Below are 18,807 nucleotides of genomic sequence, written 5' to 3'. Positions count from 1 at the left end.
GGAGGTCGGAGCAGACGATGCATGAATGAAGACGGCCATGGTTGTGGGGACGACACAGTCCGATGGGTTGGCTGGGCATCAGACTGTGGTTGGGACGACATGGTTCATACTGTAAGTGGTTCCATAAGAGTGTGCTGTCTTATGAAAGCTATGAATTGGACAGAGGTGTTTTCAAGTTATGATGAATAATTTTAAGTGTGAAATCAATTCAGTTGTCTGTCTGAACGAACTAGCAGGGGCTGGTTGCCTGAATGTATCTTACTTTGTTAAAAAAAAAAAAACATTACAATGTTGTAGATCTTGTTATCGCAGCCATCAATACCCAAAGTCTGCTCTGAAGCTTTTTTCTCAGGTTTCTGGGCCTCTTCCAGAGGTGCAGGTGCTTGTTTATTGGGAAAGGAGTTGTCCTCCTCCTCCTGCTGGCAGACTTTATCCTCAAGCTCACCTCTAAATTGTTGAGTCATTGCATTGGGGAAGATTGTCCACTTCTTCAACATTTTTTGTCATTCTGTTCATCCTCTGTATCTGCATCTGTAACTCGAACACCCTTTCAGCATGATGCTTCTTTTCTTTGTCAAGTTGCTGCTCTTTTTTTTTTTTTACAATTGACTTATTCATTAATTATTACTTAACAACTTGATATGCCACCAATCCAAAGTACATCAAGTATAGCTTTTCGTTTTTTTTTTTTTTTTAAAGATGACTGGTTGCTGGTCATCAGTACAAAGTCCACAAACTGGATCCGGCTCCAAAATGTGTTTTGTATTAATAAGCTTTTATTTTTTCATGTATAGTATCAAAGCTTAAATTCTATCATCTTGGCAACCTCTACCTCATTGTTGAGAGAGAGAGAGAGAGAGAGAGAGAGAGAGAGAGAGAGAGAGAGAGAGGAAACCACAAGGACGTTTACGAGCAGCCTCATGGCAGCCATCACACCAAAGAGTACTGCAGCCACAGAACCATGGGGCAGAGAAACCTTCTGTATGTTGACTCTGCAGATTAGTGACTTAATATAACTACACAAAGACTGCCTCTCTCTCTCTCTGTCTTTTGCACTCAGGAAACATGTTGAAAAACGAGTTGACGAGTATCCACAGTGGTTTATGAAATCAATTTCCTTCACTACCAATGTAACAGAAGAAACTACACTTACGCTAGAATGTTCATTTTAAGAAAAAAAAAAGTAAGTAAGTATATTTGCTGCAATGAAGAACTGTTCACAGATTTATAAAAAGGTGATTTGATCCTGAAGGACAGAGAAGGGAATGGCTTGCTCTCACCGTTTTCCATTAGTCATCATTACAAAGTTACCAGAATCATTTTGATTGTTAAGAAATTAAGAAATAACAGAAATAATTAATTGTTGTGTGTAAAAAAAAATATAACAACTTCATACTTTAAAGCTCACTGACAGGATGATGAAACTTTTAAAACAGGTGTAGGAAAGGCTACCTGCAACAACTGTTCATCCCCAGAGGTGTTGTCAAAGAGAGTAAAAATAGGATCTTCAATATTTCACCTTGAACCAACTTGAAGGCAATGAAAATTGTGATCCCACAGTGACAAAGTTTAAGACATTTTATTCAGCTTTTTGATGTTTTTACAAGGTGAAAAATTAGAGAGTCTGTCATGATCCCATCATGGCAGGTCCCTCCTTCCCCGTTGTGTGTTGTTTGTATTCCCTGTCTGTGATCCTCAGGTTTCCTTCCCCTGTTAGTCTCTGTGTGTGGCTGTAGGCGTGGCTACCTGGGTGCTGGCTGCACCAGGTGTACCTCATCTCCTCATCAACCCTGGCTGTACTTAAACCTGGATTTCCTCTGCCTTGGCGCCAGATCGTTTCGTCATACCAGTGTGGTAGTGGTGTTTTGTGGATCACGGCCTTTTGTATTTTTATCTAGCTTGGTTAAGCTAGGTTACTAACTCCTCTGTGCTTCCCCACTTCAGATCACCGTTGTTCTTGGACTCTTGTGTGTTACTTCGCTACCTGCTCACTGCCTGCTGCTACAACTCAGGAGGAACTTCACCACGGGATTGTTGGAAACTCACACCACACTCGGACCGAGTGTACACTTCACCTTTGGGATCCCTTGATGCATCACCCCCTCCCCCTCACTGTCACTTACTTGTTCATTAAATTGTCACTTGCTTGAACCTGGTTTGCGGGTTGTGCTTTTGGGTCCGATCCAGTACGAGATCGTAACAGAGTCAATGTAAGTAATTAAATGATGTGTATTACAATGTATGTGCTCATATAGTTATTTAATCTGGCGGCTTAATAAAATTATGGAGAGATGTTGGACAACATTTTTCCACAAACTCTCCATCACTGTAGCTCTCAATTTATGGTGGGAGCTGCTTTATCAAGATGGCAGTTCCAAAATGGCGGACATGTAAAGTCTGTAACTACCAATATGTCTTCCAAACTAATAAGGTCAATATTGGTGTCAATACATTTGGGAATGCATTTAAGCATTAAAATATCACTTATTTGTGCCAAGAACAAATGAACATGTTAATTTTGGCAATGTATAATTTTCAACTTTTTTCCTAGACACTTATGGACTTTACATGGCTGTATCTTGGAACCACCATCTTGATGAAGAGGCTTCCACCAAAAATTGAAAGCTATAGTGACTCTGTGCTGTGCTGATGATGGATTAACGCTGGGTGTTTGTAATATAGCAATAATAAGGTCTTTTTACCTGCTCTTTTGTAATATTAAATAAAGAGTAAGGTCTTATACCTGCTTTTTGTAAAGTGACATTTCAAAACATTCCTTAAAGTTTACACTGACATGTTGGGGTCTTCCATAAAGGGATTTAAACCTGTTAGTACCTTTTTAAAAAGATTAGCAATCCTAAACATCCATCTGTCTTGGTTCACAGTTTAGGTGTATGCACACTCGGTTTCATTCAATTTTAAACCTGTAACTCTGCCATGATTACACAGTATTGTCTTCATGAAACACTGGCAACAGTTGTTTTATTACCTCAAGGCTTCACAAATGAAATCCAAAACTGACCCATCACTGTCCAGCAACCTCTGAAAGCAAGACCGGGATGGCCGCCATCACAAACCTCTGACTGGACATGGCTAACAACACGATTATTTGCCGTTGCTCCAGAAACTGAACAATTTCACGATTCATAGCAACATACAGACAAAGGACAAACATTAACACTGAGTCAAGAAAATAAGCTTCAAATCTTCACAGCGTCTTTGCTTTCAAATCTTTGGGATTTCACTTTGAAACTCCTGAAATGTGAGGTTATGATTCCAATGAGGTCATCACTGGTTGATTCACATTTTATGCTTGGCTTAGACGGGCCAATAAAAATGATGTGATTAATGGAAAGATATAGAGCTGGAACCAGGCTCAGTGAACCAAGTACTCCCACAGGGAAATGGACTGATATTAGTGAACACGTTTTCCATTAAAGGAGTGGACCACCATACATGCAGTTTGTTAGGATACCCTGTCTCTTTGAATAGTTAACGTACAACAACAACCATCAAAGAAAACAACTGCTACAAGAAGAGACAGACGGAAAGAAACCATTCAACCAACTGTGGCGAAGAAAAAGAGTTGTGTAACTTCTTTTCGTTCACATCCTTATTCTTTCTTGTGGCACTCAGTAATCTCCTGGATACTATGAGACAAAGCACCTCAAATATCATGTTCTTCTTTATCCTCTTTAAGTGGCTCAAGTCAAAAGACTAGCACTTGCTTTCTCCCATTGTTCTTACTTTCTGGCAGTGAGGGAACTCTTCCTCCTATAAGAGCTGATAGTCATGCTCTTGGTATCTTTGCCCTTCGAGCATCTTGGGCACTTGAGCATCTTGGCACAGTGGATGATGAAAGACATGCAGAACTTCTCTGTAGTACTAATGCAGATCATCTCCTTAAAAAAGCATTACTACATAAACCAGGATTTCCTGAAATACAATTTACAGATGTTTCCACCTTGGTTACAAATTGAAGCCCCCTGTTAACCTAGAAAGGAGAGATCTACATATCTCGCTTTTAAATGAACAAAGATGCCCATATAATAAGTCAATACCCACACTGAAAACAATGATTCATAGAGTGAACAAACCCTGTGTATCCATGCCATCTCAAGAGCTCCTGAAGTCCAGAACTACCTGTGAATACTGCCGGTAAATTAAACATCACATCAGCAAAGGCGCAGACTTTACTTAAATGACAAAATATCAACAAATGGATAAAGGTAAATAATTGTTTGTGCTGCACTCACACTCAGCAAGCTGCAAAATGTGATTCGAAGAAATTCTGTGACAGATGCAGACATTTTCAAATACTGGTAAAGTAAATTAGAGATCAGGAAATGTCCTTAGTCCTGCTTCATGGACATTTTTTCTAGAATTCTTCAGTTCTTCCCAAATGTCTGCTTATAACCATGATCCCCTGCTGGAGAGTTTAATTAGATTAGAGACATCTATAAACTCATCATCATAGCTGTAAATTGTAAGGAAGCTGTCATAGATCAGGGCAAGACAAACAAACCAGAGTTCCTTGGAGCAGCCACAAAAGGAGATCTGTCCAACAGTGTGCCATCCCCTCTTCAGAGATACTCCAATTATTATCTGGTTGAAGATGTTACAAATTCTTACAAGAAATATTCCTGCACACCTCGTACTCTAAATAAATGAATTATTAAAAAATATATCTAAATCCAAACACTTTTTCACTGCAATGACTGTGACAACATCAGGAATGAAGAAACCGACATTTAAAAAGATGTTTTAAATCTCAAATGTTTTTGATTTTTGTTTTAGATCAAAAACTAAGACTTTATTTGAATATCCATTCGAAAACCTTGAGCAACATTCTTTTGAATGGTTTGCTGTTTCATTCTGCAGCACTGCTTTCACAACAGGCAATTTTCATCAGATTTGTACTAAAAAAGACAGGCGTGTATTGCGCACACACAGAGACAGAGATACTGTGAGACCACTTAGTTATTCAGAAGCACAGACTGTAACCATAACAGCTGCTACATCTCCATAACAGAGAGGAGTGTGGAGTGTCATCCTGGACATGGTTTGACGTCTGCTTGTTCTCTCTGCTGATAGACGCTCTGATATCAGCAGCTGTGGGTTTCTGAAACATGAATTTGAGACCTTCTGGCACTGAGATAATTTATTATGTGATCATCTGGCTACAAAATGGCTTCAAGAATTCTTTCTGTCTGCACATCTTTTATTTATTTATGTCATGACATTTTCAGTCAAGCAGATGATGGGACATCACAGGGGGCCAATCAAATAAATTCAACCTCTTTAAATCATAACATGAAGTAGGAGTGTGAGTGATGGGGGGGCTTCAGGGAACGTTAGCGTTTCTGAATTTGTTTGACTTTGCTCAGTTTTGACAACTTTAGGGTAGAGTTAAAGGCGTAACATGGAAAAAAGTTAATACAGAAAACTACCCCCATTTCATTAGCAATTTAACAACTTAACAAGTTAATAGTATTTGACCTATCAGTTGCATTTCATAATGGGCCTTAATGTGTATTCCCCAACTTGTGCAGCTAGCTTTCAGCAGACTCTTGTGAAACTGTGTTTTTGCACCTCCGTATTGGCATCATTTTTCAACAAGAAAAGTTGCTGCTTACTCTAAAGCCAACACTTTAGGACAGCATGGTGGGCTTTTTGTGTTTTAGTGTGTGTCAAGAGGTGGATGGGAAGGGGTTTAAGTTACTGACTGAAGATTGACATCCTTGCCCCTCCTCCATACTGATGTGATGACTTGACCTCAGACCCTTCATCTCCATAGGCTTGGGGATTAAAAAAAAAAAAAAAGCCAAGAATGACCGGAGAAGAAGAACCAGTTACATGTATTTGGTAACATACAATACAAACTTTTATATGCAGAGGCCATAACTGAATATTGAGTGTGTGTTGAAGATAAGACTTTGTAAGACTTTATAAGTCAAATAACATAGTTGTCAGTTATGTTTACATCAGTGAGTGGCAAATGTCTGCCTCCTCTGTTAATACATTCCTCTGCGACGCACACAGCTGGGATGCTGTTTTGAAGGTCGCCTTGGAGATGGCGGGGAATGAGTAAGAGATGGTGGGTAGAAAGGAGGGGAAACAGAAAGGGAGCGGGAGCTTCTCTTTCATCAGGCCACACACTGACATCCATTCAACATTTTCGTCTCACCCCCAAAAACAGACTCAACAAGAAACATGAAAAATTGTGATCATTCTCCTTAGTTTTTATTGTCACACAGTCCTCTCATGACTCCTATGCTATGTGAACACCACAACACATAAGAGGAATTATCAGGCAGTTACTATGTGACAGTGTAAAAAAGTTATTCCACCATTTTATTAAGTTTAGGTCTGGATACCATACAGATGCAGAGACACATTGTTCTTGCCCAAAGACTCTTTCAGTGAACTTTGAAACCTCAGACGTCACGCCATAGTTTAACGTATGTCTGCTCAGTTTTAGAGATTCAGAAGGCCACAGGAATATTTTGATATTCTTGTTGTAATAACCTTTATATTTTTCCTAATTCTTATCATTACTCTTAGTACTTAGTACTTTACACAAACAAGTCAGTTCCAGGACATGACCTAGTCAACTGGTTCAATTAAATTGCTGTTTCACCCAATCATATCTCTAACGCCATCTACTGTCTGAACAGGCAATGAGTACAGGTCTTACAAAATAAAAATGGAGCAGATACCTTTTACATCTAATTTCCTGTAAATATAATCATTCTCCAATGCATTTTATAAGAAAAATAATGAAAATTAAGAACTTTGAAGTGTAACTAAATCAGAACGACATCAGGTGTATGTCATGAAGGTTGATTACTTTTCAAATGCCACAAATGTACAAAGCAATAAACAGTAATATAATATTCTAAAATTGTTTTTTAACAGACATATGGATAGGCTGAGGGGGGAGTTCAACTTAAAACACCAGCAGGCACGAACAATGTTAAAAGGTGTTTGTGTTTCTGTAGCGAGGTTGTGGAACAGTTTGGGTGTAGAGCTTAAGCCAGGGGTGTCCAAAGTGCGGCCCGGAGGCCATTTGTGGCCCTTGAGTGGATTTTTTGTGGCCCTTGACTTCAAATCGAAGAATTAGAAGATTTTGGCCCGAGGCCTCATCAGATGGCATATTTCGTTCTTTTTTTCTTTTTCATGTTTGTGAGGGAGACCTATAAAAGCCTGACTATTCTTTCCAAAAAATTAGAACACAACAGTTTCCCACTGCAATTAGTTATTGTGTATTTACATAATTTTTTGAAGAGGTCAAAATACAAAAAGTTCCTTCCAATATTTAAAAAAAACAAACAAAAAAACCCTGTGGCCCGTGAGCGATTCTAACGCGACAATTTTGGCCCGCAAGAAAAAAAGTTTGGACACCACTGGCTTAAGCAATGTCCAAGCATGACCCAGTTTAAAAAGTGGTACAAACACATGGTTTTCACAAGGTACAGGGAGGAAGAGGGGCTTTAACAATCGGGTCTTATCATAAATTGTTTATATTTATTAATTTACTCTATTTTCTGTCTTTTTTAATATGTAAACATGTAGGCCCACGGGAGTGTGAATTAAGTAGTGGAAAAGAGGTAGGTCTAAATAAGTGTTATACAAGTAGCGTATGTCTGTTTGTGAATGGCTGAGTGCGCATGCGTGTGGGTGGTGGAGCAAGAGCGGCGCGGGCGCACGAGTGTGTCGGCAGAGAGGTGTGCGCGAGGCATGTATTGTGATGCCGGGGACAGAGTTACGCAGAGAGAGAAGTCAGCTTCAAAAAGTGTACCGTTCAAGTTAAGTGAGCAGAATAAAGCCCAGCAGCGTCAACACGGCCAGACTCTCCGTGTCTCATTTTACCAGTTGCTTCACCACAGTAAAGTGACGGGGTTGGAGGACACTTCGGCCCTGGAGCAGAGTCTCCCCTGTGCGCTCTGACTACGGTCGGAACGCCGAAGCAGGAAAGGTTAACATAAGCTTATGCTTCATGCTACTCCTTTTCAGACATGTTGGGTTCGTTTTTGTTGATTTCTTGTTTGTTTGTTTTTCAGTTTAGTTTTTGTGCTTGCTTGCACATGTCCGAAATTAATTTCAGAATCAGAAAAAAACCCATTGGAAAAATAATGCAACGCCTTCTAGATTACTTTGAAGTGTTGTGCCCTGAAAATGACTGAAAAATGATTCACAATAAATACAGAACAGTAGTAGGTAGGTTACACGGGTGAGTCTGGTATGGATTCACACTCCATACCAGTTGGTGGCGGCAATGTACTAATTCGTCGTTTGCATACTGACACAAAGCTTCTACAAAAAGAAGAAGAAGAAGCCGACGCGAAAAATGGCGTCCTCCGCTGCCCGGCTTTCCTCACGCTGGCTGTCAACATCTGTTTCTTCTGCTTATCGTAACAGGTGTTTTCTGAGTGTCCCTGTCAGCCTTACAGGTGCTTGTCCAGCAGCGTCGCTGCAGGCTCACCGGGGAGGGATAGCTGTTAGCTTTAGCTCGTGGACTCACGGAAAGCTCGTGACATTGAGAGGACTGACAGGTGAGCAAGCTAATAGTTAGCATGTCTTGCAAGTTATATGTCAGAATTATGTCCAACACCAGTGGGAAAGGCTTTTTATCAAGTTAAAGTGTGACGCTCCATCAAGCTAAAAAGCTACCATTAGTCCTCAACAGCTGTGAAGCCTTCATACATGATGTAACTTCTCTCCTGTTATCATCATTACATCAGTAACTGCACTCACACTGACCTTGTTTATGCAATATTATTCAACAACCTTGTTGCTGCTGGCACAACTGATCATTGCAGCCTGCAGTAGGCAGCAGTAGCTTGGGTTGGGAATCGGAGGGTCGCCGGTTCAAATCCCGATGCGCACCAAAATGTAGAAGCTGGAGAGGTGCCAGACCACTTCTCGAGCACTGCCGAGGTGTCCTTGAGCAAGGCTCTGAACTCTCACGAGCGCTTCCAGTAGGGGCAGCCGCCGCACTCTGAGATCTATTAAATGCGGTGTTGTGAGACTAATGTCACTGTAGACTCTAAATATACAGGAAGATAAATAACTTATTGAAAAATAGAATCATGGGATACTTGACTAATAAAAAACATGTATAATACAATACATTAGACATTGTTTATAATACTATGTATATTTAAAAACCATCTTCTTCTGGATGTTTCTCTTAAATTGACAAGCATTCAAAAACTCCTGCAAAGGACTTAAACAATCATCAAGAATCCTAGACATGGAACAATTTAAAAGTAAAAAAGGCAGTTTCAGCAGCATGTAGTGAAACACTGTCTGAACACTGAGCTGCAGCAGCAGTTTCATTTATTGAAATGCACTATAGAGGAATGGTCAGTGCATCGGGTGCTTGCCTTGTTGGCTTCTGTGGATCATAAGGTACCTCAGTATGAATTGAAGTCGGTTTCATGACCAGCTGAAAGTCCTGTCGTAACTTTTATTGTAAAGTACAAATATTTGAGTTATTGAACAGTTGTTGAGTGATTGACTCTGGAGAACATGTTCAGTGGTTTAGTTAATTAAGTGCAATATGTAGGTTTACTGTCAGGAGTGAAATCTTTTTTTTGGGATCCTTTTCTCTGCAGGCTCTAGATGTCCCTGTTGCATTACCAGCCACTCTTTTCACACCAGCAGTTATTTGTCAAACAAGGAGGACTTCTATGGAGTCTTGGGTGTCTCCCGAACCGCCTCACAGAAAGACATCAAAAAGGCTTACTACCAGGTCAGGAGTTGCTCCTCCTGTGTTGCTCTTCAAGAAAATATCTGCTGGGTTGCAATATTTTAATCCCATAAATGTTGTAGGGTTACCTTTTTTTTAAGAGAGGTTTACATAGAATGTTTTTCCCTTTATCCTCATTTTTCCTCTACTTTTTTTTTTTTTAAATCTCTCTAGTTGGCAAAAAAGTATCACCCAGACACAAACCCAGATGAACCAGACGCCAAAGAGAAGTTTGCTAAGCTGGCTGAAGCCTATGAGGTACACAACCTTTACACACGTGTTAAAAAATAGTTGCCTTCTCTATCCACAAAAAGGTGTGCTAGAGTTAGTGTTTTATTAGGAGCAGCACTTAATTGTTATTCAGACTTGAATAGTAATTCCAAAGTGTCCCTGTTCTTATGTCTTTGTGTGAAGGTGCTGAGCGATGAGGTGAAGAGGAAGCAGTATGACACGTACGGAGCTGCAGGCTTCGACCCAAGCCGAGCTGGACAAAGCCAGCAGCAGTACTACAGAGCGGGGGGGACCAACATAGACCCCGAGGAGCTCTTCAGGAAGATCTTCGGAGAGTTCTCTGGAGGAATGGGCTTCGGAGACATTAACAACATGTTTGAGCAAAGACCCGAGGTCAGATCTTAATTCAGCTTTGAAGACGATACGATGGTGAAGTCGGGAATTAGAAAACATTCTTGCTTTCACTTGAACAGGAGTAGGAGCGTCTTTCCTTCTACCCTCACTGTGCAATAACACATGGACACTTTCACTTGTATGTGCAATAATCTCAACCAATTGCAATAATAATCACTGTCTATAGCCATTTTTTGTATTTTTTGTTTTGTTTTTGCTTCCTCCATGCATATTTTTTGTATATTTTTTACGTTTTTTTCCAACGGAAGAGTGTTCTATTATTTATTCCATCTTATTCTTTATATTGTTACTTTTTTTGTTACCTGCTACATTTTATTGTATATGCTGCTGGAACCTAAATTTCCTTGAGGGAGTCATCCCAAAAGGATCAATAAAGTTCAGTCTAAGTCTGAACAGGTTATACGTTTTGAATCAAATGGATATATTTCTTCTGTCTTCCCACAGTTTGTGATGGAGCTGACGTTTTCAGAGGCAGCAAAGGGTGTGAATAAGGATCTGAATATAAACATTGATGACACCTGCCCGAGGTGTGATGGAAAGGGCAGCGAGCCGGGCACCAAGGTGTCTCATTGTCACTATTGTAACGGCACAGGCATGGTGAGTGGGGCGAACAACAACGGACAGTGGCTGTGAGCGGGACACTCAAACTCACAGATGATTCATCTGTAGCTGTGGCGATATGACGTTCTGTCCGTCTCATTCCTGCAGGAGTCGGTCAACACGGGTCCATTCATGATGCGTTCCACCTGCAGACGCTGTGGCGGGAAAGGATCGATCATAATCACACCGTGCGCAGTGTGCAGAGGTTCAGGACAGATGAAGAAGAGGCAGACGGTCAGTGTTCCTGTACCTGCAGGTGAGTCTGCTTCCGAAGTTACAGGTTAAAGTCAAACCCTATAACATGCTGTATATCCCAAAACACATTTCATCACAGATCCAGATTCATATTTAACCTGTTTGAAATTCTAAATTTAAATCCAATGACAATCTTAACAAATATAATTGTTGACATCTTGTAGGAGTGGAAAACGGTCAGACTGTGCGCATGTCGGTAGGCAAGAAAGAAATCCTCATAACATTCAGGGTGAGTTCTGTAGGATTATTGAAGGAGTGAATGTGTTATAGCATGACGTGGAGTTTGACGTGTTACATTCGAATACGTCCGTTCAGGTGCATTCAAGTCCAGTGTTCAGACGTAACGGAGTGGACATCCATTCAGACGCGTTGATCTCGATAGCTCAGGCCATCCTGGGGGGCACAGCCACGTCACAGGGCCTCCACGAGACCATCAGTATCGTGGTGAGTAAGGAAGGGGGCAGCACAGTATACGGAATGGATTAAAAGCTGGTTTCTATCCTCAGAGCTTTCATGTAAATATGTTGTAGGTAAACACTTGACTTCTTTTCGGGGAGAAAAGTCTTTGTGCCACACATACACCACACAAGGTGCTTGTTTCTGGCTTTTATTTTGTAATATGTTCCTAATGTTTAACTTAATCAGATGTTTATTTTGTATTTCTTCCAAATAAATGTAATCAAATGCTTTTTAAAAGTCCTGGATTTTCTAGATGTGTCTACCAGATATATGTTGGTCGCAAAATACACATTCAAACAGAGATTCAGAAGAGAAACGTTTCAGTTGTCAGCTCTCTTGTTTAAATGTTATCATCCATGTTTTCAGATTCCTCCCAGTTGTCAACCTGATCAGGTGATCCGGCTGCACAGGAAAGGCATTCGGAGGATGAACAGCTACAGCTATGGAGATCACTACGTTCACATCAAGATCAAAGTGCCAAAGTAAAAACAGAAGCAAATACTTTAAAATCACACTTCAAACTGCCTTACTCGCTGTGCTCTCCTGGATTTAATGTGGAGTTTCTACCAAGTTGGTCATGTATTGTGTTTTTTTTTTTTTTCTTGTCTTGTTCCTGCAGGAAGTTGACTCATAAGCAGCGCTCTCTGCTGCTCAGTTATGCTGAGGAGGAGACGGATGTTCAGGGGACGGTCAATGGTGTCACTCCGTCTGCAGGTTAGGCTTCTGTTACCGGAACCGTTCAGTCAAAAACATTACCCCACTCTAGTCTGAAGACACGCACATAAATACGGATAGCCGATTGGTCCTTGTTTAGCGCTGTAAGGTGCCAGAAGTTCATGTAGAGTATCTTTGTGTCCAGGAGGGGGCAGCAGCACAGCAGGTTCTGGTGCGAAGGCGAGCAGCTCAGAGGAGGAACAAGAAAAGCAGGAACAGCCGCAAAACGAGGGAGGCTTCTTCTCCAAACTAAAGAAACTGTTTAGCTGACACTCTGATAAACAGGTGGGAGCTTGAAACTGTCACAGACACAACCACACATTACATCCAGCAGTATGGCACCAATCATCTCTGTGGGTGTATCTAAAGCCAGATTGTTTGAAATCAAATGGCCTAAAGCAGTTTAAGGTCTTAGCATGTGACTTCAGAGCTGAGCACAGATTTTCAGATCACACCTCCATCCCTCTGCTTCTCCTACCCTCCTTCTCTTCCATGCCCCTCACTTCCTGTTGCACCAGCAGGGCAGATAAGTTTCTGTTTTTATGTCATAGAAAGTCTTTTCTTTGGTTTGGAAAGTCTGTTGGTTCTTCTTCATTTGCAGTCTTGCAGTGAAACTCTGTTCTAATGCGTCTCCACATACTGTAGCTTCCCTGAGTGGGTGGGCTCCGTTCTTCCCCCACGTGGTTACAGTGGCAACGATTGGAGAGGGAGGGGTTCGCATGAAGATGAAAACGTATATGAAAAGTTTGAGCTGCTAAGCGACACATAAACAAGCTGAAGGGAGCGCACACAGACGCAAAAACAACCTAGAGTTCAACTGTACTCTTTAAGTCTGAACTCCAGGTCATGATTGATTGTAGTCAAGTGGCTTTGGACACTTGACCTGAGTTCTTTAAAACTTTTACAATGACCCCGTCCCTGCACAAGAAAATGTGCCAGTTATATGTCAAACCTTTTTAAGTTGCTTTCCTGTCTTTTCAGGTGCAAAACAAGGTTAAACATGGTAAAGGAGGAGAAGAAATCCACAGTCTTGGACTCCGTGCTGTCTCCTCTGGTGCTGAGGATTGAGTGAAGGGGAGGAGCAGAGAGGCAGAGGGCTATATGTGTTGACACAGTCACACATTGTTGATGCGGCGTTTGGCAAACAGGTCCATCACCACAGACGGGTCCTGAGCCGATAACTCAAGAACTGCTGGAAGAGGAACAAGAAGACGACTATTGTGGAATAAAGTGCACCACTCACTGAGTCACAAAGTGCTCTGCAGACAGTAGCTGTTTAAAAAGAAAGTGAGGTCAGCCAGTTTAGACAAAAAAAGGTCAAATAATAAATTTAGCTTGAAGAGAAGGATGACCGGCCACTCATCTCCGATGCTTCCCATTTCTCCGTTGACATTTCATGAGGCTTTAAGCACTTACCCTCTCTAACTCACAGAATGTGTCTATAACCAGCACCTGCTTTTATGTGCCATAGAGCTTGGTTAAGAAATGAAAACCAAAGGACACAGATTTGTATTGATGAGTAATAAGGGACTCGTTGGATTCAAAATTCTATAAACATCCTGCTCTATGAAGTCTATCAGAAGATTATTTAATCGTGAAATAAAAACATGAAATAAAGAGAGATCTGTAAACTTCTCAGTCTGACTTGGTTGTAGGCGGTATGCTTTGTGAGTGGCAATAAAATGTTGAGAAAAAATACTTTAATGCCATTGAATAACATTTTTCTGTCTCCACTTTTCTGTATTCATTTCAGACTTTCTTTAGGTTAAACAGTTTAACTGCAGTACTAAAAGCCAGCAGTAGATGGCAGTGTTAATCAGAAATTCCCCTTTTCTGCGCTGATTCTGGACTTCCTTTAACACTCAAACTGAACAGAAGATGTGGTGAGGATCATCTGGATCGTTCATTCCTCTTTAGATTTGGGGGTTTCTAGCTTTGCTTGGACTCGGTGTGGTCAGTTTTTACAAACAGAAGCTGTGGAGCCTCCCACGGGAAAGTTATATTTGCATATGAAGTCACAGTTAGAAGACAGGCCAGTGGCTTTGTTTTGAATAGATCTCTGTGGTACATCTGTGTAGGTTTTCGGTCAAAGACATCCAGGTCATGGAAATTTGAAGCTTGATCCAAAAAACAACTGGTTAAAGGTCTTTTAGATGTTTCATGTCTCCTAAGCTTCCTTCAGCTCTTTAGGCAGAGCTAAAAACATAAGACTCAGTGGAAAACAAGAGAAAGACTTAAGAACAGAAACATCTCTGAGAAGCACTTAAGATGTAAGTCTACCTCCAACTGGACCTTAATCAAAACCTCCAAGAAACACAGCAACAGTACCAGGGACAAAAACAACATCACAGTGCTCTTATTCAATACTTGTCTGGAGTATATCAGAAACTCACAAGGATTGTTTTTCACAAATACAACGTCCCAGTTCACTTCAAATCATCCAGCACCTTGAGAGAGAAGCTTGTCCGCCCCAAGGACAATAAAGCATAGCATTCGATGCAATACATAGCAATGAGGAATGCAGAGATCTATGTATTGGAGAGACCAAACAACTATAATTGTAAGTACATGGCCCAGCATTGGAGAGGACATTCCTCTGAAGAAAGCAAAGTTCAGACCTCTGGTATAAAATATGTAGTAAAGGAGCGATCTACCTTTCTATCTTTCTTTATTCAGATCATAAGCATTCTCTATTCTTCAACTATAGGGTCTAAAAGGTTGAACAACGGACAAAAAAAGGGGTGTAAATATTGCAGGAGATGGATGACAAATAGCACAACCACCATAATGCAGCATGTAAACACTGTGGAGCTTGAAGCACTAAGAAAGATAAAAAATAAAATATGGAGCCAAGAAAATATCTAAATTATACACACTGAATATGTCTATCACATTTCTAATACATGTTTTATATATAATTTACTAATTTTAGGAAAGGATCTATCTTTGAAGCCCTAATTAGTGAGTGCAAGATGAATAGAGATGACCATACTGTAATTGTTGTTTGAAGGATTTTAGCTGATAATTAACACTTAAGATTCAGTAATGACCAAACTTGTCAAAAACATGATGTTATGAGGTGACACAAAGATAAAAACATTCAGTGTCTTTTAAAAGCGTTCTGTGACAATGTCAGAAATTAACAAGTCAGGCTCTCAGAAATGCATGCTGCATCTCTGTTTCTTTCCCCTTTGTGCTCCATGGGATTCATTTTAAAATCCTTTGATTTAAAAATATAAAATGTAAATGTATGTTTGTAAGAAATTGCCAGTGCCATTTGTTTAATAAAATATACACTGTTTACTAAGTAACAAGACAACCTGCAAACTAAAAATGATGACTAACATTTATTAAAGAGGATAAGTCAGCAAATTGAAATGAAAGACAACATAACACATAGAATAAGAATAATCAGAATATTTACCTTTATTATTAGGTTTTTATTTAACCTTTATGGAGAGTTTAGGTTCAAATCAGGACAGTCACATGTTAGCGCTTTAGTTATATAATGCTATCAAGTTATTTATCTGCACATCTTCCATTAAACTTTACAATGTTATCGTATACCATAAATAAGAGCAGCTTAAATTCATCATATTTCTCGTACAAGTCTTACATGAGGTTCAGAAATGTCATCCTGATTCAACTTTAATGTCATTGTGCCAGTTCAAGACAACAAAATGAAGTTGATGTTCTAGTCAGAAGTGCAAAAGAGCAGTATAAAGTCATCAAATCTCAGTTGTTTTAATATGTTAAACAAATAGAAATAGGATGCATGTGCTTTTGTTAAATCAGACTGACAGTAAGCCATGTGTTATTGCACTTCTTCTATCCTCGATTTTTGATGACAAAAAAAATACTTTACTAATACCTTCTATATGCCTATGCATGGGATAACAGAGATCATGATTTTTTTGTTGTTCTTTATTATGATTGATCAATTTAAAGCTGTAAAACTAATTTGACTGATTTGCATGTTTTGCTCAAATTGAAATCCTGTTACTTTCAGGATATAAAACCCTAACTTTTTCTGGCTGAAAAAAACACTTTATATTCCAAACAATGAAACAAAAGCAAGCTCATGAAAAGCTGACAATTAGGAGGTTCAAGGCTTTCACACCATGTCATGGTATTCAAATACATGGCTTTATATACAACCTTTGCAGGGTGATTAAGAGACAGATTTTGACCCAGGCAGTCATGTTTGACCAAAGTCAATAAGTGGCAATTAAATGTTGAACATAACAACCGGGTTCCACACATTATTTGACCTTTCTGGGTTGTAAAGCAGAGACCCATAAAGACCCCCTCAGTTATACAAACAGATAAATGCTCTCATCTGTCAATCATGTGTGTCTTACTGCTGGTTGCTGGGAGTAACTGGGAAAGTGAATCGGCATCACGGGAAGTGATAATAGACTTTTGGCTTTAGTATTGCAGTACAATAACACATTTACAAGAGTGTTGGCTTAATTAGAGTTGTTGGGCACTCTTAAGGAATTAAAGAATTTAGTCTGTGTGGAATAAAAACTGTGATTGACTTATCTTAAAGACCACATTAAAGAAGCCATTTTGTGACAGGAAGGAAGAATGAATGTGCAGACCATAGACTGTATAGACATGTCTTTCACAGCTGTGTGAAAGACATTTCAAAGATTTAGTGCCCTCCATGCCTGGAAGCAACCCATCCTAAGCCTGGTTTACCAGGATTATTCACTGGTGCTGCTGGTGCGTCCACTGGGAACAGGGGTTTGTTTAATGTGGGAAGATGTAAGCCTAGGATTTGTCTGCTATGTTGTCACTCGGTTGGATTGGACTTGAGGTAGACACTTGATGCCTGAGGCTCCTCGTGAGGCAGGGGCCTGAATGGTGAAAAATCCTTCTTAACAAGTACAGCACCCACAAACTGAAACTATGAGGTCTGGAATTTATATTTGGATGTAAAGAACACTTAGCCAAGTCATCAAGATTTTATCTCCCAGTAAAGACATGAAGAGCACCTAAGGGCTGACCTGGTTCACAGTGGTGACAATCCGTCATCGGAAACAGTGTGTTATAGTCGAGCAATAGTTTCCCTCCATATTGACCAATAGCGTACAGTAAGTGTATTCATTCAACTGAAATGTCCTTAGTTTGTATTAGGGCTGCAATTTTAAACAATATCTTGACATTAACATTACTGTCTCACTCAAGGCCTTGGTATAATAGTCATGTTCTCGCACCATTTGGATGTAGTCAGGTGAAACTCAGGTTAACTTTCTGCTACCCTCAGATTAATTGATGCCACTTTTGTGGTGTTAAAAACTTAATTTTGTATGAGGGACATGTTGAATTTGTGTGAAACATGAACAGCAGCAGATACACAGAAACTGGGAGTTGTGGCTCGTATGCACTTTTCAATGTTTGTTGGCACTTCCTGTACTGCAATATGTCATTGCTTATTGCATATTTTCTCACATCATGCATTAATGGTCCGTGGACTAAGTATAATTCATTTGCAGTAGTTCTTGTATAATTAGGCCCCGTTTACACGGAGACGCTGTGACAGAAACGCATCGAAACGACCCCACTTCGAAGTACAGTGTTCTTTCTCCAGTCCAGTATGTTCTTTCTTAAACAAAAAAAGAAAGGCAAGAGTGAGTCATCCGATTTGTCTGTGGTTCATTCCGTAATCATAGCCTCACATTTTTTTGGACCAACACATATTGGCATCCAGGGACTGGAAGCCATAATCACAGAGGATAGATGTGCTCCAAGCAGTGGGCCAACTTTGGGATATTTCATCCAGTAACCATCATTCAGCTTGGACTAACTCTTGTGTATGTATGTGTGTGTGTGTGTGTGTGTGTGAGGGGCTAAAGGGTAACTTTGGTTTCAGCCTGTTCCCCATTTCCCCTCAATCAGAGGAACCTCTGGACCAATTTCACCCTCCCCTTACTTCCACCGCCCCCGTCCTCAGCTAATTAGAGCTCCAGATCACTGCCACATGCATGTGGGCCGACAGCGTTGGCCAGCAGGCATGTGCGAGTATGCATATTTATGGTCCATCTTGAGGGGTCAAGGAGATGTTCCTCTCCTTGCCAACTATTAAAAGGTTGAAGATTTAGTATCAGTTTACCAGATTGCCAAATTCTTTCCATATGGTCTCTGTTTTAATTCAGAGCTCGCGGGCCCCAGTCCCCCCAGTTTTTACCCAACTACACAAACACAGACACACACACAGACACACACACTCACAGATGACCTCATGCCTGGTAATGTTTTTCTGACATTTCCTCACATTTGTAATGCCTATTGAGAAACTTTCTTTCTTTTCACCCAACCATTTTAATTTTACATATAGAACCAGCAGTGCTTAAAGCAGCAGCCGCAGGGAGGCT

The 18,807-nt window shown here is 40.3% G+C and overlaps 1 protein-coding gene across 1 annotated transcript; it reads left to right on the top strand.

Moving 5' to 3' along the window:
* Positions 1 to 8,228: 8,228 nt before the first annotated feature.
* LOC306820446 (dnaJ homolog subfamily A member 3, mitochondrial-like) lies at positions 8,229 to 14,065 on the top strand. The gene is made up of 12 exons (XM_079338296.1): positions 8,229 to 8,555; positions 9,621 to 9,757; positions 9,929 to 10,012; positions 10,169 to 10,378; positions 10,844 to 10,996; positions 11,108 to 11,255; positions 11,419 to 11,483; positions 11,570 to 11,698; positions 12,080 to 12,195; positions 12,333 to 12,427; positions 12,573 to 12,712; positions 13,409 to 14,065. The coding sequence occupies exons 1-11, from the start codon at positions 8,351 to 8,353 to the stop codon at positions 12,695 to 12,697; spliced, it is 1,467 nt and encodes a 488-aa protein (XP_079194422.1). The 5' UTR covers positions 8,229 to 8,350; the 3' UTR covers positions 12,698 to 12,712; positions 13,409 to 14,065.
* Positions 14,066 to 18,807: the final 4,742 nt, after the last annotated feature.

Source organism: Symphodus melops (genome assembly GCF_947650265.1).
Source record: "Symphodus melops genome assembly, chromosome: 2".
In the NCBI taxonomy this organism is placed as follows: domain Eukaryota; kingdom Metazoa; phylum Chordata; class Actinopteri; order Labriformes; family Labridae; genus Symphodus; species Symphodus melops.
Note: the sequence above shows the minus strand (reverse complement) of the source record. Positions and strands in the feature narration are given on the sequence as shown.